This window comes from Petromyzon marinus, chromosome 39 (genome assembly GCF_048934315.1).
Source record: "Petromyzon marinus isolate PM22_M1 ecotype Great Lakes invasive population chromosome 39, UKy_Petmar_22M1.pri1.0, whole genome shotgun sequence".
Taxonomy (NCBI): Eukaryota; Metazoa; Chordata; class Hyperoartia; order Petromyzontiformes; family Petromyzontidae; genus Petromyzon; species Petromyzon marinus.
This window is the reverse complement of record NC_133705.1, coordinates 4,869,695-4,892,958: the sequence shown is the minus strand read 5'-3', so window position 1 is coordinate 4,892,958 and position 23,264 is coordinate 4,869,695. Positions and strand designations below refer to the sequence as shown.

General features: G+C 46.7%; 1 protein-coding gene across 1 annotated transcript; it reads left to right on the top strand.

The window, feature by feature from the left end:
* The first annotated feature begins 10,971 nt into the window (after window positions 1-10,971).
* Window positions 10,972-17,306, top strand: LOC116950411 (chymotrypsin-like elastase family member 2A). Its single transcript, XM_076072836.1, has 8 exons — window positions 10,972-11,077; window positions 11,421-11,515; window positions 11,728-11,825; window positions 12,490-12,615; window positions 13,334-13,470; window positions 13,713-13,858; window positions 15,034-15,186; window positions 17,146-17,306. The coding sequence occupies exons 1-8, from the start codon at window positions 11,038-11,040 to the stop codon at window positions 17,200-17,202; spliced, it is 852 nt and encodes a 283-aa protein (XP_075928951.1). The 5' UTR covers window positions 10,972-11,037; the 3' UTR covers window positions 17,203-17,306.
* Window positions 17,307-23,264: the final 5,958 nt, after the last annotated feature.

Genomic DNA, 23,264 nt, shown 5'->3' with positions numbered 1-23,264 from the left:
TTCCGTGCCAGTGTTAATATTGCGCGTGGATGATTGTAAATGATAATTATGGGTTTTGTATGGGCACAGGTCACGCAGTGGTAATAGCGGGAGGGCAGTCGGTCACAGCGAGGAACCGGGTGGTGTGCTCACAATAAAACAGGGCTACATGGGGAACCGAGTTTAAAGCGAATCATCTGGTGATGCTGCCTAGGGAGTAGTACACAATCACAGGAGGAAAAAAAAGTTCGTCACAAACACTTGTGCCCTTAAATGGAAAAAAAATATAGACAACTTTTCGAGCAACAGCCCTTCTTCATAGCACATAAAAGAGGCCTGACAGAAACAGCATCCGGAGTCGTGGGACTCGAACCCAGGCCCTTCTTGGTGCAAGGCGCGAGAGTCACGCCGCCAAACTGGGTGGGGGATAACCCAGCATCGCGAGCCGGTAGATTCAAGTCTTCTTTGAGTGCCCATCTCTCTAAAGTGGCCTTCCCTCTCTCGTTTGGTCGTTTGCCCCTGGGTTGTTTTTGTTTCCTGCTGTTCGTGTATTGCTAATTGGGATCCGAGAATGGAATGCGAATTATACATTAGAATTGTTAATTATTAATGTATTCACCATCAGCGGGGGGGGGGGGGGGGGGAGACTTGGCGGTGACCCCAAATCTGACACGAGCTGGATGGGCGTAGCAGTGGACGCGACACGCTGCCCGCACGAACGAGAGGGAGACGAAGGGTCGTCCGTCATTACTACTACACTTTCATTGAACTTGCCGTGTAGTGTTGTTTATATTACTACTACACTTTCATTGAACTTGGCGTGTAGTCTTGTTTATATTCTTTGGAATCTTTTGATGCTTTAATATCTTCGGATCTACGAAGCCTTACGAGCCGAAATTTTCTACCGACTCATCGCCTCATGTGGCAATTCACCATTTCATTTAAAGAACCGGTCCAGGTCCTGCCCATCGTAGTCCTATTCGTGTTTGTAACTAAATGTTACTCATTAATAATTCACTGTGTAACAATTTGTTTTTGTTCGTGGGTAGTAAATGTTATTTCCTATTCTATGGTTCTTTCGGTAAAGTCACGTAGATAGAAAAATAATAAAGTGAATAAAAATACCATGTTTCGATCGCAACACAAGCGGTCGTCATCAGGCAAAGGAGTCAGCCTCTAAAGGCAAACTGTTTATGAAGGCCTGGGGATGGGCGTAGCCCAAGTGTATCAGCAGCACCAGCAGCATGGGCGGGGCAGGAATGCCAATGCAGTAACAATGCCAATGCAGCAACAATGCCAATGCAGCAACAATGCCAATGCAGCAGCAATGCCAATGCAGCAAAGGGCCGCCAAGAAATCCCTGCACCCCGCTCCACACACCACACTGCTGACGGTGGATGTTGATTGACAAGAAAACACAAGTCAAGTCATGACCCAACGTGGTTGATGACATCTTTCCAATGATTGCTGAGTCTCGGTTTAATTGTCTCTGTGTCTGTATATATGGATGGCTTCATGAACGAATCTTTGTTGATAGCCAGTAGGCTTTAAAAGTACCATCGATGTAGCGCAACACACCGGCCCTCATACACGGTTTGTAGTTTTTGGGTTCATCAAAATTAGGAGCCATTGTCTATTCACTGCTGGGTGAAGGCCTCCCCAAGTTGCTGCCACCTGCCGCTAGCTTACAATGTAATGATCAGCTTAGCACCGGCACATGAGCTGGTTCGGGATAGGTTTATGGGTCACTTAGTGGGTTAGGGCTAGGCATATGGTTGGGATGATCGAACTGCAGCTGACTCTTTAGGAGCCGTCCATAAATGACGTCACGCGATTTTTTTACGATTTTTGACCCCCCCCCTTTGTCACACGGCGTCACAAAAAGTCAGATCCCCCCCTTAAATATGACGTCACAAAGCTCTGCCCCCGCCCCCCCAAAATATATAAAACATGCTTCTAATCGCTTTAAACTATTGTCATTGTAGTGCGTATTTAATGTGGCGCTGCACTCTAATGTTGTAAGGAGAAAACATTTATCAAAAAGTATATTTAATTAAGTAGAACGTGTTGTCTATATTTATTTAAAGTTGCGCATTTTGATGTGACGTCACATTTCTCAAACCCCCCCCCCCCACCTCGTCACACATCGTCACAAATGTCTGACCCACCCCCCCCCCCCCCAGGTGCGTGACGTCATTTACGGACGGCCCCTTAGCTGACGATGAAGCTCGAACATACACTGGTAGCCGTCGCTAATGCTCCACCAGAAGATAATGCCTGAGCCGCCACTGTTGCCGCTGACTGAACTGCTGAGGTTGAGTCACCAGGTAAAGATGAGGCCCCCATCAGAAGTTGCACTTGGATTCAGCGGCCACTGCTTTCCCATTCGAACGTGTTGGTAGTGACGACACCATGAGTTGTAATGTTTCAATGCCGCTGTCCGCCAAGAAATGATCCCACTGGGCTGCTGCTATACGGCAACAAACTGTGAAGTTTTGTGTTAAGCCGCTCATGTAAACATTCGTCTTCCGACTGCTTTGACATAATGAGAACTGATTTTCAAGCACCACACCGCAATATTTTCTGGCGGGGTTGTGAATCGCGGGAAAATACAAAAAAATTACTACATTTTCTTAACAGCACGCACCGGTTTGCCACCAATACATTCAAATACTGTATAGACAAATCAGAATCAGAATATTTATTTATACTGCAGGAGGAATCCGATGAGCTATGAAGCTCTTTTTCACAGATGTCCAGTAGGGGCACGGGGTAAGAACGTTACAACAAAAAGTTACAAAAACACGATAGGAGTGCAAAGTGCACGAAGGGTAAAAAAAAATCACCCAAACACAAACAAAAATAACACTATACCATCCCCACGCTACCAGGCAAAACCCATTTTCAGAAGCGACCTGGCCACAAATGAAACAAAGTGGCTTATAATTTGTACAATTATAGCAGGAAAATTATCTCAATAAGGCAGTCTTCATTTTTACGACAATGCGTTCCTGGAAACCCGCCGATCCGTAAATCATAGTAGGAACAGTAGCGATGTCACTTGCCATTGTTTTTTTTTAAATCTGCAATATTTAAGAGGGTTTAAGTAGGTGAAAATTAACGAAAAAGAAACCACTCGAGAATAACAAAAGCCCCACGCCAAGTCTCATCGGAAACCAAAGTCGACTGCGTTCATATGTGCCGGCAGATGCCAGCACGATTCTGAGTTGTAAATCGATCCACTGTGGCATTGTGGGTCGTCGTAAATGTGGGTCGTCGTAAATGCGGGTCGTCGTAAACCGGACAGTCGTAAACCGGAGACCACCTGTAGAATAAATATAAATGTTATTCTATCTCAACATACTGTAATTATTTAAAAGTATATATGGAACAGGTGGTACGGCATCTCCTCAACACCCACGGGTATGGGGCCGTCCATAAATGACGTCACGCACCTGGGGGGGTCAGACATTTGTGACGATGTGTGACGAAGGGGGGGGGGGGGGTGAGAAATGTGACGTCACATCAAAATGTGCAACTTTCAATGAATATAGACAACACGTTCTACTTAATTAAATAAACTTTTTTTTAAAGAAATGTTGTCTCAGACAACATCAGAGTGCAGCGCCACATTAAATACGTACTACAATGACAATAGTTTAAAGCGATTTGAAGAATGTTTTATTTTTTTTGGGGGGGGGGGGGGCAGAGCGTTGTGACGTCATATTTGAGGGGGATCTGACTTTTTGTGACGTCGTGTGACGAAGGGTGGGGGGGGGTCAAAAATCGTCCAAAATCGCGTGACGTCATTTATGGACGGCCCTCTATAAAGGAGTCTCACAACAACATCCGTGCGGTGATCCCACGTGCAGCGCACACTCAGGCTGGTCTCGTAGCGATAAAAAGTCAATGAAGGAGAAATTAATCTCCGTTAAATAACCTCGAGAACGCCGCCATTCAGTTACCATAGCAACCGCGTCTCCCCCCCCCCCTCAGAGGGCAACGGTGGTGACGTCACGCGCACGTCTTCTACAGTAAAGACAAAAGATCCCCCCGTGTAGCCCTAGCAGGATGTTGGGGCAAGTGCAGTTGGCAGGGCTGGATGAAGGCTCTTGTAGGCCAGTGGTTCTTAACCCGGAGTGCACGCACTCGGTGGGTGCCAGTTGCCCTTTCTTTGCAGCCAGCAATGGCTGCAGAGTTTGGTGGTACACGTTATGTATATCGTTTATTGTAAAATTTCAATCACAGTCCCTATGATTACTGTTACATTGCTTTTGTAGCTTCATTTCGGTGATTTCGAAAACGTTTTGGTTTAGCCATGTTTGTTTGTTTGTTGTAGTACAGAGTTAGACCGATAACTTTAATCTAAATTGTCTCATGGTTGTTGTTATTGTTTGACTTGCATCCCACTGGGATTTTTGCACACAGCGTTGTATGTACGGTGCTTTTTCTGGAAGACTTTGCTGTTTTTTTCCTGGATCTTTCTGTTTGCGCGTAGTCACTTTAAGATGTTTCTTGTTTTTGTTTGTTGCGGTTGCACCAGATTCAAGAGCCGAATGGCTCACAGGGCTATACCATTTCTAGATTTGAAGCTTTCGTGACTGGTTCTATTTCTTACCTACGTGACTTTACCGAATAGAACCAAAGAGTAGGGCTATACCAAATAAACGAAACTGAAACTGACAACCAAAGGGATTGCGGGCTGCAATAAAGGCCCACAACCGCTCTTGTCGGCCTTCAGTGATAACGCTCTAAAGTTGCTGCTGCCCCATGTTATCAATGCCGCCGCTGTGATTCGGCTTGTTTCTCACGCCTACTTTGTCCACCTATCAGTAACGACAGGCGCTACTGATACGTTCATTTTCTTTGGTTCTTTCGGTAAAGTCACGTAGAATGAGATTAAAATAATAAATTGATAAAATAAAATAACACAATAATATTCTCACGACGTTTCGGCCACAACACAAGCGGCCTTCATCAGGTGAAGGGACGAGACTGTCTGGTAGGACAGCGCTGGAGTGAAAGAGCCACGCTCAGATCACGACCTTTAAGCTGTGTGAGAGGAAACAAAGCGCCTTGACAAAGGAATTAGCATATAATTTAGCATTGAAATGGCTGAGTGATTAGCTTGTGACTGGTCACAGAAATAGCTATGTTAAAAGTTAAAGCATACACCGAAAGAACCAAAGAAGATGAATCATTGCAGTCACGAAAGCTTTAAATTGAAATTTGATACGTTCATTGTTTAGTCTGTTCCATAATTCGATGGGAGCGCGCTGTGTGCCGCAGATAAGCAGATTTAATTTGAAACACTGCCTATCCTTGCTATGTAAATATATTTATTCGAGAATATATCTTTGTTTACATGTTTTATTATACAAACAAAAAACATGGTTTAATAGTTTTTGTAGGCCCGAGGAACAGTGCCTTTTGAATAATACAGCCCCAACGCCTTTGTCTCCCCAGTGGCGATGTTTTGCACACCGCACCACGCACTCATTTGCAGGACCGGTTCAGATAATCGTCACTAAGTTTGTGGCCGCGAGCAGGAATCGAACTCAGGTCGCCGGAATCGCAGCGCGCTAACCGCTGCACTCCCGCTCCCCTGCAGTGGCGATGTGCCCACGCACACCCCGACTGTGCCGCTCCACTAGAGGTCGGCCTTGTGTCGTGCAGGGATCGGCAACACGCGGCTCTGCAGCTGCGTGCGGCTCTTTAAGGACTGCTAAGTGACGTTAAACATTGCCCCATGCACTTAACATCATCCAGAGACCTAACATTGCCCGTAGACTTACCATTGCCATAACATTTCCTATGAAATTAACATCACCCATAGACTAAACGTTGCCCATAGATTGAACATCGCCCATGAACTTAACATCATCCATAGATTATCATTGCCTGTAGACTTAACATTGGCCATAGACTTTTCAAAATCCGTGATTTAATCCCATATGTAAAAGATGTGATTCCTGACATGCAATACCCTGGTGGCTACAAACTGAGCTGTGGTTGCCGCAGCAGTTACATTGGGGAAACAAAATGACATGCCTCGGACCACGTCCGTGAACACAAGGCAGATCTGAAACACGGTAGGCAGATCTGAAACACGGTAGGACCAATACCTCTGCCGTTGCCGATCATTGTATTAATGCTGTGGGCTCACACGAAATTGATTTTTCCAAGACGGAGATACTCTGCAAACCTACCGGCTACCTTCAGAGATTTGTTCATGAAGCCATCCAGATATATAAACACGGACACAACTTCAACCGAGAGGATGGGTACAAACTGAGCAATCATTGGAAGGACGTTATTAACCAGGTAAAGTCTTAACTGACTGTGATGTTTCCATCCAACCTGCATATGTCAGCTGTTATTTCGACTCTCTGTCTCTCTCTCTATGCCTCTCTCTTAAATCTCTCATGCTCACATGTCCGTTGCATTGCACTCTCATGCCTTTGGATTGCACTCTCATGCTCACGTGTCTTTTGGATTGCACTCTCATGCTCACAGGCCCTTTGGATTACACCCGTTGGGTTGCACACCCTCGTCGAGGGGGGCGCTTCTCCTTTTGCTACAGTTACATGCTAATTTCTCACATTAACATCATGCTAATCCCTCACATTAACATAGCCACTTTGATGCCCTCTAATTTCTCACATTAACATCATGCTAATCTCTCACATTAACATAGCCACTTTGATGCCCTCTAATTTCTCACATTAACATCATGCTAATCTCTCACATTAACATAGCCACTTTTATGCCCTCTAATTTCTCACATTAACATCATGCTAATCTCTCACATTAACATAGCCACTTTGATGCCCTCTAATTTCTCACATTAACATCATGCTAATCCCTCACATTAACATAGCCACTTCCGTGCCCTCGTCGAGGAGGCCGCTCTCCTATCTTACAGTTACAAGTTAATTTATCACATATCATCACTAGCCTCGGCCACTTCTTTATGACCCTTGGGCTACACCCATTTAAAATATTTTAAAACAGTCTGCCTCAGCAGCAGACCATCCTTTCCCACCTGATGATGGACGCTTGTGTTGCGCCCGAAACGTCGTGATTTATTTTATTTTATACCTACATGACTTTACTGAAAGAACCGGGGAGTATGGATTCCTGCAATCACGAAAGCTTCGAATCAAGATAGACTTTTCTGTTTAACACGTAGGCTTTCGCGACCAATATCATCCATAATATAAGTTTTTTTGGGTTAGATCGCCTTAAAATTTAAATGCGTCGTTAAAACCCGCCACCACCCGACACAGCCAACTAGTAAGGGTTGTCACGTAAACAGAACGTGCCAATTCGTCATTAGTACAGCACTAGTGTGTAGTGTATACTATACACTAAACTACTATACAACACTACACTACTATACAACACTACACTACTATACAGTGTATAGTGTAGTGTTGTATAGTAGTGTAGTATACTAGTACAGCACACCGGTGTGTTGGAGAGCCAAGCCACAACATTTACAATCTGAGTACGACGTTTCGCCAATAATTACAACTAGCTTCATCAGGCGACGGCCAGATTTGTGGAGAAGTCTTTCTGTTCCGTTCCTTACATAGAGGCGTAGATGTGGTGACCACCCTTCTGCGCTCTTAAACAAAGTGGGGGGGAGGGGGGGGGAAATTACTGTGTCAACATACATTATGAATGCGCATTATGCGAGCCCTTTGATCTTGTCCTTCTTGTCTATTGTGTTTATTAAAATAGCCGTACCAACGGTAATCCCGATTGAAGTACGCTGCCCTTTATAGGCATGCATTTAAACAATATATTATTTGATTATTCGCTTCCACGCAGCACTAAGGCGGTAGCTATCCAAACGGTTAAATGTATTTAAAAAAAATTCAATTTCGATATATTCTCTCATTATTCTTGGCCAGTCGTAGCTAGTTTTGCACAGAACTTCAAAATTATCAAATCAATTCAGTCCCGTGAAAATGTACTGCTGCCTTTGGGATGCTTTTTTAGGGGAGAAGCTTGGGATAAATAAGAGTCGAGGCAGAGTGATTTCCTGCTCAAACAAGCATCGATGGGCGACGTTCAGCTCCCGTCTACAGACCCGAGCCATTGGTGGGAATTCCACATTCCTACGGCGGGGGAGGAAGAAAAGTTTATCCAAATGATCACAGTTGATTTAGAAGAGTAGACAAATACTTTCTACGAGTTTCCTCTAGCGGAGGCCCCATCTGTCAGCAATTTTAGGGCTGCACCTTTACCTGTTACTACTACCTCCCTTCCCCCCACCTGCTCTCTCTGTGTTTCTATCCGGAAGGCTGCCCCTGTTAATACTGCGGTGTATAGTAGCCTTGCAAATGCAATCTGCTTGACTATCGAGGTGTGGCGAGCCACAGGCCGCCACCGCGTGGAGGCCGTAGACTTAATATTGCCCATAAACTTCACATTTCCCCGAGAGATTTAACATTGCCCATAGACTTCACATTTCCCCGAGAGATTTAACATTGCCTATAGACTCAACATTGCCTATAGACTCACATTTCTCAGAGAGATTTAATATTGCCTATAGACCAGTGGGTGTAGACCATACGTGTGATCTGGTCGAGGTGTTGTCGCGAGCCACAGGCTGCCACCAAGTTGTGGCTACACTCGAGGTTTCCTGCGAAGCGTCGACGATGCCTTCCATCGTCTGGTCATCGTCTCTCCGCGGTCACATTGTGGACTTACATTGCCGTCGTGAGAAACTTACAACTGGACTATGGGACGTGGCAAATCGATTCCGCTGAACACTGTTGAAGTTTCTAGTCTGGCCCGTTTCTGGTCTGGCCCATCGTCTCCATCATGCTGCTGATATGACGACGACCTTCCAGCAGGATGAAAGAGAAATACTTTCTAAATTTGTAATTATCTGCGACCAATCCATATGTCGCACCTGGCATGCGTGTGGGCGCCCGTGCGTTTCAACGGTCTGAAGGTGCAGGGAAGTTAATCATCTATATCTGTCGTGCTTATCCCCCCCCCCAACCCCCCATCCTCACGCCATCACTGCAATCAGCTGGGAAACAGAGCACACGGCAAGGGCAGGGGTGTGGGGGATGGCGATAGGGTTCGGAATACCTGAAAGTGACGATTCGGCGTTCGGGGTTATGACTATGGTTATGGAAGTGCTACGGTTAGTGATTCATAGTCTTGGGTTCACGTCAACATTATTTGCCATGATCTATCCACTGCTGGGTGAAGGTCTCCCCAAATTGCTGCAAACTGTCGCAATCTTACAATGTAATGATCACCTTAGCACCAGCATATGAGCCAGTTAGGTATAGGCTTACGGCAAGGGTCGGCAGCCAAAATAACAAGAGAATGTTTTTTTAGTAATTCGGTAAAAAAGCTAAACAAGACTCAGCGTCGTTTAGTGGAAAAGCAAGGGTGGAAATTATGAATTAGTTAAACAAAGAGGGGGTGATCATTTCGGACGCAGGTGTGCAACCTTATATTTTTTCTATGAGGTCTATATTATTTGTCGAATGCAGTTTGCCCAACACGGCGTTTCCAGGAATGGAACCCCCGCATTTGGCGGGGTCTGCCTGTAGAGGCAATCCTCGACTCGCCAAAGTCGCCCCCTCGTTGCTTGCCCACCCTGGCCTCCTGCATTGCCAGCTTGGTCAACACCTCCGCCAAGATGCCACTCAAGACGCTCAAATATGTGTAAAGTGAAGTCTCAGTTTCCTGGGGTCACACCCTCTGCTCATTTTGTCACTTTGGGTGTAAAAATTAACAGCTGAGAATGTCATATTCTTGGTTCTTTCGGTAAAGTCACGTAGAAGGGAAACAATAAAATAATAAAAAATATAAAACAATACAATTATCACGACGTTTCGAATGCAACACAAGCAATCATCATCAGGTGTGAAAACCACAACAAGAAAATTTTATATTTTTATTATTTTATTGTTTCCCTTCTCCGTGACTTTACCGAAAGAACCAAGAATATGAATCCCTGCAGTCACGAAAGCTTTAAATCAAAATGTAGCTGAGAATGTCATTCTACTCAATTTAGAGTTACAGGTTTCTTAGAACATCCTTCCGCTTCCTATTCGCTGCATCTATGGGGGAGCGGTGGTGTAGCGGTTAGCGCACTGCGCTACGAAACTAGCGACCCGAGTTCGATTCCTGCTTGCGGCCAACACTGGTGACGATTATCTGAACCGGTCCTGGGCCTCCCCTAGGTTGACTTAACTGCAAATGAGTACCTGGTGCGGTGAGTAAACATTGTCACTAGGGAGACAAAGGCGGCCGGGTGTGGTGCTGGCCACCCACCCCATCGTGTGGCGTTGTGGCCTTCATAAGTGCTCGCCAACAGCACTTGCCCCAAAAGTATGTTAAGGCTTTACGGGGGATCTTTGGCTTTGTCTTTTTAATGAGTGGCACCCACTCACCTACTCACTCATCTACCCACTCACCTACTCAATCTCATTCTACTCAGTTTATTGTTACAGGTTGCTCAGGACACGCTTCTGCTCTTCTCTGCATCTATGCCCCTATAATGACTGTGTATATATTGAGTGGTATCCACTCACCTACTCACTCATTCACCTACTCAATCAGGAATCCCCTCCTCTTCTTGTGTCTTATGCCGACACAATCACTCTGCGTGTAGTGACTGCCGTGCATTGTTTGACTCCATAGACCAATTGGCAAAATATTGAGCGGTTGTCTCTAAACTCGCAGCGAATTTAGTTATTGACCTTGACAAAAGTAAAGTTGAATTCTGGGTGAAACTCAGGCCTCCTTCTCGGCTACAATTCAAAGTAATCACTGAAGTAACTTAATTTATCAGTTAAATCAACTACCAGAACACGGCACAGGACAAAGCAGACACAAGTGTTCCACAGGCATATTTATATTTTTTACGATCGCTCTTATCAAAGTCCCGCACGCAATTATAGGGGATCAGAGGGGAGCTCGATGATGCTCCCCCCCGCCTCTCTCAACCCTCTGGTCCACTCCCAGGTCCTATAAAAAGGCCGTGGATGAGGAGGAACTCACGAACTTGACTCGGAAAAGATGCTCGCCCTGATCGCCTCCGTCTTCCTCCTGGTGCAGGGTGGGTGTTGTCATCATCACCTTCGCCACCACGACCATAATCGAAACTCACCCATCATCGATCGAGAACCGTGACCGCTAATGTGCTAATGCCTATCCGTACCCACCCATCTCCCCATGGCCCCATGTCTCCCCATGTCTTCATGTGTTCCTCATCTCCGGTGCTCCCTGTGGTTCCCAATGCCTCTCCATGTCCCACTGTATCTCCCTGCATCTGTCCATGGCAACCTGTGTTTCGCCATGTCCTCTATTTCTGTCTCTTCGTGTCTCCCCCTGTTTCCTCCTATCTCCCAATGTCTTCCCCTGCCTCCCCATGTCTCCCTGGCGTGCCCGTGTCTGCACAGCAACTGCCCAGGGCTGTGGGGTGCCCAGTTACCCACCCATCGAGAGCCGCGTGGTCAATGGAGTGGAGGCGAGACCCAACAGCTGGCCCTGGCAGGTGCGTGCCTCGGCCTGGCTCCAAGAGCCCAGGCGAAAACAAAAGAAGCACAATTCATAACGTGCACATATTCCGCGTGTTGTTGCGACTGTGATTGTTGTGTTCATGTGGGTTGTGTGATCCCCGTTTTTTTGTGTTTGGTGTATAGTTGTGGTGGTTGATATGGTTGTGGTCGTGGTTGACGTGGTTTGTTGTGGCTGTGGCTGCTGTAGATCTCCCTGCAGTACCTGTCTAGCGGGTCCTGGTACCACACGTGCGGTGGGACCCTGATCGACCCCCAGTGGGTGCTCACGGCGGCCCACTGCATCTCGTGAGTTCCACCTCATCGCAACCTCATCACAACCTCATCATCACCTGCTCATCATTACCATTGCCACCTCACCACCAGCTCATCATCACCAGCATTAACATCGCATCATCAATGCATCTTGTGAGTTCCACCACCACCTAATCATCACCACCTCATCATCACCTCGTCATCATCACCATCTCATCATCACAATCTGAGCATCTCATCATCACTGCATCTCGTAAGTTCCACCACCACATCTCCAGCATCAATATCTAATCATCATAACCGTATCTCGTGAGCTCCACACTAGCACCAGCACCTCATGACCACCTCGTCATGATCAACATCTACAGAACAATCATGTCATCATTACCTGCATCAGCATCAAAATATCAACCCCTATGTTCACGTGCATTTGTCCATGACTGTATATGTGCCCATGTGCTGATATGCGTGTGCCCGCATATCCTTTCATAAATATTATCATGATCTCATGACCACGACCACCATCCAACATATATCATCTCCACATGTCCATAAGTGTTCGCGTCTCCTTGTGTACACATGTCATTTAATTAACTTTACCATCATCCCATTAACAAGACCACCATTTAACAGACATCACCACCATCTTCACACGTCCATAAGTGTCCACGTGTCCATCCGTGTCTGTCGGTGCCAGCTCTCGCACGTACCGCGTGGCTGTGGGTGAGCACATCCTGACGGTCGAGGAGGGCGGAGACGAGTATCATGACGTGGACCACATAACGGTGCACGCCGGATGGAACAGCAACAACGTGGCTGGCGGGTGAGTCACCTCCACATTTAGAAACGCGCATTGAGATTATTTAGATGGTCCTTTTGCTGGATGTGACTGGGATGTTGATGTGCACTCGAGTGCGTTTGTGTCGGGAATGTGAGCGATTGTTTATTCATTTAAATGAATCCGTTATCCGAATAACCGCTTCGTGTAGACTCTCTTTCCCCTGTGTCTCTACGGACAAATGTCCATCGCACAGCTGTCAAACCCGATAGTTTTTTAATTCGCAGAGTTGGAGATTAGGCAAAGTGCTGTAAGTGGAAGAACGCAACTCGGTCAGTAATTGGTGACTGGGCTGAGACCATCAACTCCATCAGCTCGCTGCAATTGAGAACCCAATTTAACCACGAGTGACTGAAACCTGGCATCCAAACCCAGGATCTCAGCAGCGCCATCTCAGCACCTCTTGGCCCCTATGCCACGTGGTTACCTCGCGCCCAGCAACTTGAGATGCCGTCACATTTAAACGCTGAATAAATGAAAATTACAGGCGACGGGTCCAGCAAGAAGGCCACCACCAGAGGGCGGAGTGGGGCACTTTGGCGCTTGGGGGCATTTCGTTGCTCTTCCCCCCTCTCTACAGCAGTGCCGCCACCACTCAAAGTTGAGCCACCAGCCAGCAGCCGGCCTGCCGGGCCAGCCCACCCCTCCCCCTACATCACCGGCTGTGAACTCTAACCGTGACCTCTGGCCATAACCTCACCAGGAATGACATCGCTCTCATCCGCCTGGTCAAGCCCGTGACCCTGACCAACAAGGTGCAGCTGTCCTGCCTTCCCCCCGCTGGGCTGGTGCTGCCCAACAACTACGTCTGCTACATCACGGGCTGGGGCCGTATCGCCAGTGAGTCCGGACCAAAGCCTTGCTCTCTTCTGTTGCCTATGAAGTCCAGAGGTGGTGGAGCTGCCTGCCAGCACCACACATACCCTGCCATTGAATGCACTGCTACCACCACTAACACCACCAGCACCACCAATACCACCACTGCCACCACCAACAATGCCACCACCACCAATGCCACCCTCCCCCACCATGTGCTCATGTACTGAGTGTCCCTCCTTGCTCCATTCTCGTTTCACGTTCAGCTGGAGGTGCCCTGCCCGATGCCCTGCAGCAGGCCAACCTTCCCGTGGTGGACCACGCCACGTGCAGCCAGCCCAGCTGGTGGTCGAGCACCGTGCAGACCAACATGGTCTGCGCCGGAGGAGACGGATACGACGCCGGGTGCAACGTAAGAAGAAGCGCTGCTCAGAAAAGACTCAGAGCAATTGGGCCTGATTAACCCAGGATGAATCGTGGGCAGGCCAGCCTGAGAATGGCCTCGCGATATGAAGTAACGGGGGAGGAAAATACTCTGGTAATTGCAATCTCCCTGGAGTAAGTCGGACGGTAGGCACATTGATAGGGACAAAAGATTGGGGAAGAGGTAATGCGAGTCTTAGGTTGAGCGAGAGCAAGACACTCAATGATTTTAGAAATGGTGGAGAGGTTAGTAATTGGGCAGCAATTGGCAGGGTTGTCATTATCGCGTCCGGATTTCTTAAGACATGGTGAGACTTGTCACGTGAAATTAAAGCGGGTTGGCGATGGTGCGCCATCACAGTAGCGAGTTCAGTGGAGCCTTTCTTAAAGAAGGGCCCAGGAAGGATGTCAAGAGGAAAAGGCTTCATGTAAAGTGATATGATTAAAGCAAGACCTTAATTCCGTGATACAGGGGAGAATATAAATTGGGGGAGCATGAGAAATAGGAGCTGGGAAAGCAAGAGAATTAGGGTAGAATTTCAAAGAAGCAGTGATGGAGCTACGAATGAGTGCCAGTTTGTGAGTAAAATAAGTGCTGAACGAAGTGGCGAGTATTTTTGTGGCAAGTGAATCACTCAGAGCAGTTACCACATTTCTGCCTGGGTGTAGGAGGTCATTATGATTTTGCCAGAGGTGTTTAGGACTGTCAGAAGCAGCTGTTATGCGTGATTTGATATAGTGTAGATCATGAGGCAAGGATCTGTTTATTTGGAGGCAACTCTGTAATGTCCGCGGTCAGTGTTGAGTCCACTAGGACAAAGGATCCGCTCGTAACGTCTCCTGCGCCGCTTAGCATGAACGGCTTGTGGTTAACCAGCGGTTATCATGGGCAGACGTGCGTTTGATGTGAGATGTTAATGGAGCGAGTTTATCGAGCACTTCCAGTAAATCTAGCACGTCCAAGACGTCTCACCAGCGTGGAAGAGTAGGCCAAAAATACCGTCTAGTGGGGCTCTCCAGAACTCCATCTCATGGAGGCCCCTTCCTCCAGCGGTGGCGTGAGCGAGCATTCGCAAGGCTGTGCATTTACCACTTTCACACGCACACTTCCATTGCACCCTCACTCATCATCGCACATCTCTCCTCCACCTCCCCCCAATTCAGGGTGACTCTGGTGGCCCCCTGAACTGCATCAACTCTGCGGGCAAGTGGGAGGTGCACGGCATCGCCAGCTTCGTGTCTTCTATGGGCTGCAACTACATCCGCAAGCCCACCGTGTTCACCCGCGTGTCGGCGTTCAACGACTGGATCGACAGCGTGAGTGTAACAGGAGGGTACTGGGAGAACCTGGGCACCCCTCCCCCCACCAAGTCCCCCACCCCACCACAGCAGTCGCTCTTAAGATTTGTCGTAACTCCAGCAGGCTACGGTTGTAGTGCAATCATAAATGTCGTAGGATAAAAATTGATCGCGAGTCAAAAGAAAATAGGGGAGTTAAATTGCGGGCGCGAGTGTGCCGGAGGCAAGCCGTGGAGTCATCATTGTGTCGCAAGTCCAAGAACGTGTAAGATGGCCAGCGCGTTGGGGTGGGCCACGCTGGGTGATGGGAATTATTGAAATGCTAAATGTCAGGTTTGCAAGGCGCCAATTGCCGCACAATCGCTCGCTCACGAAGCGAGAGAGAACAACCCTGAGGTGCAAAGGAGCCACAAACAGACAAGCAGGAATTTGCACGTGTCATGGTTATATAGTTTGACCTAGTGAAAACTCTAAAAGAGACCATTTACAAAAGTGACCTGGGGCATTAAGTCTACCAGTAGGGGGCGATGATTGCTGCTGTGTAGATTGTAGTCGAAAGGTCAGAGCTGCGTTTGAGCCGTGACTAAGAATACGGGCCCATGTGTGGGTTTATAATGAGGGGCTGTTGCCCCACACATCAGCTATTAGGGGATGCTAGTCAAGGCTAAATTAAGGCTATGAGGGGCCTGTGGCTAATAGGAGGGAACAGCCTAATTATGTATGGAAAGGTATCACTTAACGCGTTCACACGTGGAACGCGACCGTTATAATGCAGGATGAAACATACGCCGCTATAATGTGCGCCGCTATAACGCGGAACGTGCACCGTTATAACGCGGAACGTGCACCGTTATTACACGGGTTCTGAGCGATGGACATCAAACTGCTTTCTTGAGCTGCACGATATAGTACGCCGAACGATACAGTACGCCGTACGATACAGTACGTGGCAGCATACTCTCATCTCAGTTCGTTGTCCTGCCATGGTATGACTGCAGGCTGATTTTATAGTGGAAATGCGATTCAGTAATGGGAATTCCTCGCTAAACGTGGTTTTCGCTTAATGTGGCACTTTTCAGGAATAACTTTGAGAAAAACTATTTATAATTTTAGATAAAACATCAAATGTAATACCACAAATGAAGAACAAGTGCTTGCAGGTGCCTGTCCTCAGCGTCTGCAATTAATAAGGCCGTTTGGAATGCTCTTCCTTCTTAATATCGGAAGAGCGTTTCAGACGGTTGCAGAAGTGCATTTTAAAGCGCGCGATGCAAACAACAAACTGCTGGCCACCGTGCATCGGTCTCTGTTCGTGACGCGATCATTAGCTCGTTTTGCGAAATTGGTCTAAATTCCAATTGTTCGTTACAGCGAATTATCGTAGAAAGAACGCTTGTTCAGCGAGACACGTCTGTATTACAAATTGCAACAAAAAAAATATTAAGTCGTCAAACTTACGTATTTATCCATGTAAAATGTACACATTCGACTCAAGGTACATTCATCAAACATAAACTACTCACAACACCCATTTATTATTTTTATTCGCCCCTAGCTTTAGCTGTGGAAAATTCATGAATAAAGTAATCGCAATTCAATGACGATAAAATCTGATGACCACGTCACCGTCGCTCGGCTGTTATCTCAATGTGGAATTTGAGGGCCTAAAGGAGGGCCTACAAAATATGAGGGCCTAAGAGTCTGGGTTAGTGATGATCGTGGTGTTTTTTTTATAATTAAAAGAGATACGATTGGTATTGATCAGGATTATTCAGAAGGTAACCTATTTGATCAGATATACTGCTCTCGTGTGAATGTGTTGTATAAATGTGTTCCTATTGAAAAGCCTTTGTTTTTCACAACAAAGCTGCTTGGCACAGGCTCAATAACGCCGAGCGGCCAGAAACAAACAGCACTGCCAAAGCGGTAATAGATGAAGAATGTGCGAGTAATTACTGCCTTTCCACTCTTTTACAGGTTATGCGCACGTACGCGGCCCAAACGCTGGACTCGAAGCCAATCATTTACCAATGAGCGAACCATGTGCACACACACACCCCACGAATCAACCTTTTCTCTCCCTTACTAGTCCCCTTCGGATTAAAGTCAAATAAAGCATCACCTGCTATGTCATGTTATTCCGTGTTTGTCTTAATGTTGATTGGAAACAATACTGGTAGGAACGAAGTTGTAAACTGAGTGTACCAGCCTGCAATAGATTAATGTGTCCGTCTGTCCCCTTTCAATACTTTAACGAAGTGAAATCTCGTGCTATTGGGGTGTAAAAATAAAATTGCACAAAATTCCAATGTTCCTACCAGCCCACCCTGCAGGGACCTGTTAATTATGGGTTTTGTGCGGGCATAAGTCACGCGGTGGCGATAATGGAGAGCAGTCGGTCACAGTGAGGAACCGGGTGACGTGCTCACAATAAAACACAGGGCTACATGGGAAACCGAGTTTAAAACGAATCATCTGGTGATGCTCCGTTGGGAGGAGTGCACAATGACAGGAAAAAAAAAACTCAACAAGTTCGCCACGAATACTGTGGCCTTAAATGAGAAAAATATATAAGAGACGTTTCGGGCAATGACCCTTCTTCCTAGCACATAAATGAGAGGCCAAACAGAACGCACCCGAGTTGGGGGCTCGAACCCAGGGCCTTCTTGCCTTGAGGCACGAGTCTTACACCGCTGGCGCTGCCACCAAACTGCATCAGTAATATCCCAGCGGCGCGTTCACCACCACCACCACGGAGAGAGTTGGCACGAGCCGGATGGGCACATAGCAGTGGGAGGTGGCACTCCCAGTACGATCATAATGCGGAGGCGGTGCTCGGGAAATGGGGCTTTGGAAGAGTTGTCTATTTTTATTTCTTCCGTAGCACCCCTAGTAATCGAGTCGTTTAATGGTAAGGTAATAGCAATTCAGAATTATTTAAATCTGGACCACAGTATTCGCTCACCCTCGTTGAGATAGGAAGGTTTAGAGGCGCGAGGAACAGCAATACAGGAGGGAAGACAGCAAGCCATGCGGCGAACCGATGCTGCTAACAATTGCCCAAGGTCTGCAGTCCTCTCAATTGAACAAGAACACATAAAATTTTAATTTAAAGCTTTCGTGACTGCAGGGATTCATATTCTTGGTTCTTTCGGTAAAGTCACCACGTAGAAGGGAAACAATAAAATAATAAAAATATAAAACAATACAATTCTCACGACGTTTCGACTGCAACACAAGCGATCATCATCAGGCGTCGTGAGAATTTTATTGTTGTATATTTTTATTATTTTATTGTTTCCATTCTACGTGGCGACTTTACCGAAAGAACCAAGAATAACAACACATGAATATAAAGGAGCCAAATACATGTGCAAGGAATCCGAAGCACCCAGAGAAAACCCAAGCGCGTGTAGGCGGGGAACACAACCCCATCCAGATGGAACAGGCGGACTCTGCCATATCACTTCCCCTTTATTAAATGCGCGCACACACCAGTCGGGCCAGCTGCCACTCCCGTGCGCCTCTTCCACCTGCAGGTTTAAGCCACGCCCACCCAGGCCGCGCCCCTCCCGACTATTCTCCACCCACTTCTGTTCAAGCCACGCCCCCCTCTATGAGGTCACTCTCCTCCCTGGTTAGGTCCACGCCCATTGCCGCCAAAGTCACCGAAGAAATTGAAAAGGGGGGAATCGCCATCGACGATCAATTCCACCGACTCAGCTCAAAATGGTGCCCGCCCTCAGAGGCACGCACGCAAACACACGCCACACCACACACAGCGTTGGTGTATTTATATACACAAATAGGCAGGTTGGTGAATTTAGCTTAACGCTTGAATGGAAAATAAAACAGCTCGACCCCCACAACGATTGGATACTGTTGCTCGGTTATTTAAATTTCCATGTTGACGAACCATTTAATCCTTTAGCCATGGATTTTCTGGATACTCCTGATTTTTTGGATTTCATTCAGCATGTTCAGGGACCTACCCATTCCCACTACTGCTCTTCACGTGCATAATATATCCGTGTTAGATCTGTATCTATCTGACCACTCTACAGTGCTCTTTGAAATATACTTATTATGCCCTGCTCATTCATATCGCAGGATCTCCTTTCGTAATTTGAAATCCCTTAGTCCAACTGCACTTACTGATGCTTCATCAATCTCGGTTTTATCAGAGCCCATTTTACTCCGTATTGATGAGGCTGCGCTTCAGTATAACAATACTCTCTAACATTCTCGATTCCATGACTCCACTTAGGTCCCGGTTAATTTCAGCCAGAGCTACGGGCTCTTAAAACCAAAGCTCGTCAATCTGAACGGATTTGGAGGAAATCAGGCCTCACCATTAATCGAATGTTTAAACAATCTCTCTGTACTTATGAAGGGGATATTAAGCGGGTTAAATAAGAATATCTTGCCAACGTTATTGCAGCCAGCAAAAATAATACTCGGGACTATTTTTGCAACCTACACTCAAGCCAGTCCCCTGTTGCAATTTTTTCGGCTTCAGCTGACTGGTGTGAGTCTTTGTCAACATTTTTTACCCATAAAATAACTACCATTTTCTCACAGCTGCGTTCATTTCCAGCTAGCTCTCTTCCTCCAGATGTCCAGCCTCAATTCAATGGTACACCACTATGCTCCGAGAAATTTCTTCCACTTATCTTTCTGTCCTGATCGCCAATTCCCACCCCACATGTCTACTAGACCCTTTCCGACTAATATTCTCAAATAAAGTTTTCCTCCATTGGAACCATTTGCACTGGGATCTATTCAACAGATCTCTGAAAACAGATATTGTTCCTTCCGCCTTCAAGGTCGCCGCTGTCACTCTGCTTAAAAAGCCAGGCCTAGATCCGGAGTGCTTTATTAATTACCGGCCTATTCCCAATCTTCCTTTCAACGCCCACGGGGAAGAGAGTTTCACAACATCTGTGCTATGATCCACCAATCCCCACTGCTGTTGCTGCCTCCAAAGTGCTAGATTACAGACCACGTGCAACAGACACCACCGTGGTAATTGTCGCATTCCCGCCAAGGGTCTTTTTGGCAGGAACACAACTGGCGGACAAAGGGAGGCAGTCGTGGAAACTGTGAAACGAAATAAAAAACACTTTGTGCAATAAATCCCTCTTTTGTTGTTCTGTGTGCGCGTCGGGCTTTGTTTGAGTCGTGTGGTGTGGTGGTTGTTAACTCTTTCAAGCCGTGATTGAGAGCGTGAAGGCAGCGTGAGCTCTGTCCGTTCGCCCATAGCAGGTGGGGGGAGGGAGGTCACCGATGACCCTCGTAAAGATGATGCACTTCAACATTCACTTTTAACGTCGTGTTACAGGGGGCCCCCGATATACGTCGGAGATAGAGACCGGAAGGCTGCATATTATAACGAAACAATGTACAACAGGGACCCTTTCCCCATAGAAATACATGTTAATGGTGGGGGATTTGGACTGTAAGAGCGTAAACATTGGCTATGCGACGCAAAGCAGGGAAATTAATAAGTAGAGAAAAGGGACTGTAACTTAGGAAAATGTTGTTTTATACCTACGTACTGTGCATGAATAGGTAAGCAGGTACTTTACATGTACTGTACGTGTACAGTTGCTATTGTGTACTGTACAACACAATGTCAATGTAACCGAGGGGACAGGCCGGTTAATAAAAACAATAGACGAGTTTGGAGGCGATAAGTGGATACTCTGTATTGCGTTCTTCCCTCCTCTTGAGATTCGAGTGACTTCACCACCGAGAGACACCAGAGGGTTGTGGAACGGCAACTCTTATTTCAAAGTGTTCTGTATTTATGACCAGATGCCCGTCAATCGACCCCATGTTACATAACGCCTCACTGGAGTGCCAGATTATCCTCGTAGCATATGCTACGGGCCCCGCACTTTCCAGGGCCCCGCACTGAATGCTTTCAAGCTATTAATTCCAGTTCAGTGATTCTGCACTTGCTCTATAACAATTGTACTATACTGCCTTCAACTTTATGAACGACTCGGTGTTTAAGGTTAGCGATTTGTCGTATTATTTGGCTGTATATCAAATGAAAATATACAATAAATTTTCTATGCAAGTTAAAAATGTATGTGTGGTGGGTATAAATGGAGACTCAGGCGTCACGTTGGAGGCAACATGTTTATTCCACGCTAACACAAAAGGGTAGCTGCCCCTTTACCAGTTACGTTAAGGCGGTAACCCACGGGGCTCGCTACCCTAACACACACAGCCCGATAGCTATCCCTCCTCGGGTCCCACTCGGGTCCGGGGCCCCGGGATAGCTCCTCTTCAGATGTGGACGTAGCTTCTTCTTCAGCAACTCCCCCGGTCCCAACAGGGGACCCGCTTTTTATCTCCCGTGCGGGGCTTGCTCCATTTTGTACTCTGTGTAATGGCTGACACCCTGCCGCGTGGCTGAGAGGGAATCTTAAATCGTAACTTCCTGGTCACGTGACCAAACTCAACCTCCAAACAGGAAATTCCTGTGTCCACACAGTCCCCACACTTGCCGTGAAGCAGAACACCCTATTAGACCAAAGAAAACACCGAGCGTACTTGCAGCTGTATCTCACTTTTTCTGGTGCCTTTCACTCTCATTATATTTGAAAATTTGTATTTCCATTAGCATGTGTTTTGTTACGGCCTTCACTCTTCTTTTAATACTGTGTCCTCATTCTCTGCAACATTGATGTTTTTGTCTTTTGTTTTTTTTATGCTTCTGGTGCTGTGCTCACGCACCATGGATCAACCCCGAGTAAAATTAGCAAATGGCTACTACGCAGGATCATCCGTGCAAAAAAAATCAAATAAACTCAACGCTCAAGGAGCTAAATGGCAATGTCAAGGTCTGGTTGCTATGAGAAGGCTTCAGGAGAGAGTTGAGTTTTGCTATTCCTCTCCTCCATTGAAGGAACACAGACTACACAACATATTACATTTTCCAAATATACTTCACCCAAGAATTAATATTGCCCGTAGACTAAACATTGCCCGTAGATTTAACATTTCCCTGAGAGATATAACATTGCCCATAGAGAATAGGTTTTCCCCTTTTTTCTGGCAAAAAAACAGGTGTTAAGATGTTAAAACACCAAACTGAAACCTTTTACAAGGAATCACGTCTGCATTAACCACAATACTTGTGGTCAGAATGCAAACAAAAAACGTACTCTGATAATATATGCATTGTCTTTGAAACTGATTGGTCCACACCAGAGACAGCTTTCGAGCCTAGTCTCAAACGGTGTTAGACCAAAGTTTGGTGTTTTAACATCTTAACACCTGTTTTGTTGCCAGAAAAAAAGGGGAAAAACCTATTCTCATATTTTGGTACTGGCAAAGGAGGTCCCATGATATTGCCCATGGACTTAACATTTCCCTGAGAGACATAACATTGCCGAAAGGCTAAGCATTGCCCATGGACTAGATCACACGTGTGATCTAGTCAAGGTGTCGCGAGCCACAGACCGCCACTCGGTGGTGGCTACACTCGAAGTTTCCTGCAAAACATCGACGATGCGTTCCATCGTTTGGTCACCGTCTCTCCGTGGTCACATCGTGAGAAAATTACAACTGGACAACTGCGAGCGTGACAAATCAATTGCGCCCAAACCTTTATTTTTATGTTTTTAGTCTGGCCTATTTTTGGTCCGGTCCATCGATGGCCTCTGGCAGGATGGCGACAGATACGGAATCATTTGCGACCGATCCATACGTCGCACCTGGAGTGTGGGTGTCCAGCAGGTGCGTTTCAACGACCCAATGGCGCCGGGAGATTAATCCTTGATATCTGTCGTGCTTATCGCTCCACCTCCCCCAATCCTCCATTCTCGTGCCGTCATCTCAATCAGCTGGGAACCAGAGCACACGGCAAAGGCAGGTGTGTGGGGGTGGCCATAGTGTTAGGGATACCATGAAAGTGATGGTCAAGCGTTCGGACTACATGGTTAGAGAATAGTGCTCCATTTTGTGGTTCATAGTTTTGGGGTTTAGCCATGATCTATCCACTGCTGGGCGAAGGTCTTCCCAAGCTGCTGCCAACTGTCACTATCTTACGATACAATGATCCATTTAGCACAGGTATATGA

What these genes read in the sequence shown, in the direction of transcription:
- LOC116950411 (XM_076072836.1), top strand. Translation starts at nt 11,038, where the DNA reads ATGCTCGCCCTGATCGCCTCCGTCTTCCTCCTGGTGCAGG. An exon ending in CCAACAGCTGGCCCTGGCAG is followed by an intron (nt 11,516 to 11,727) that starts GTGCGTGCCTCG and finishes TGGCTGCTGTAG; the next exon opens with ATCTCCCTGCAGTACCTGTC. An exon ending in GGGCTGGGGCCGTATCGCCA is followed by an intron (nt 13,471 to 13,712) that starts GTGAGTCCGGAC and finishes TTTCACGTTCAG; the next exon opens with CTGGAGGTGCCCTGCCCGAT.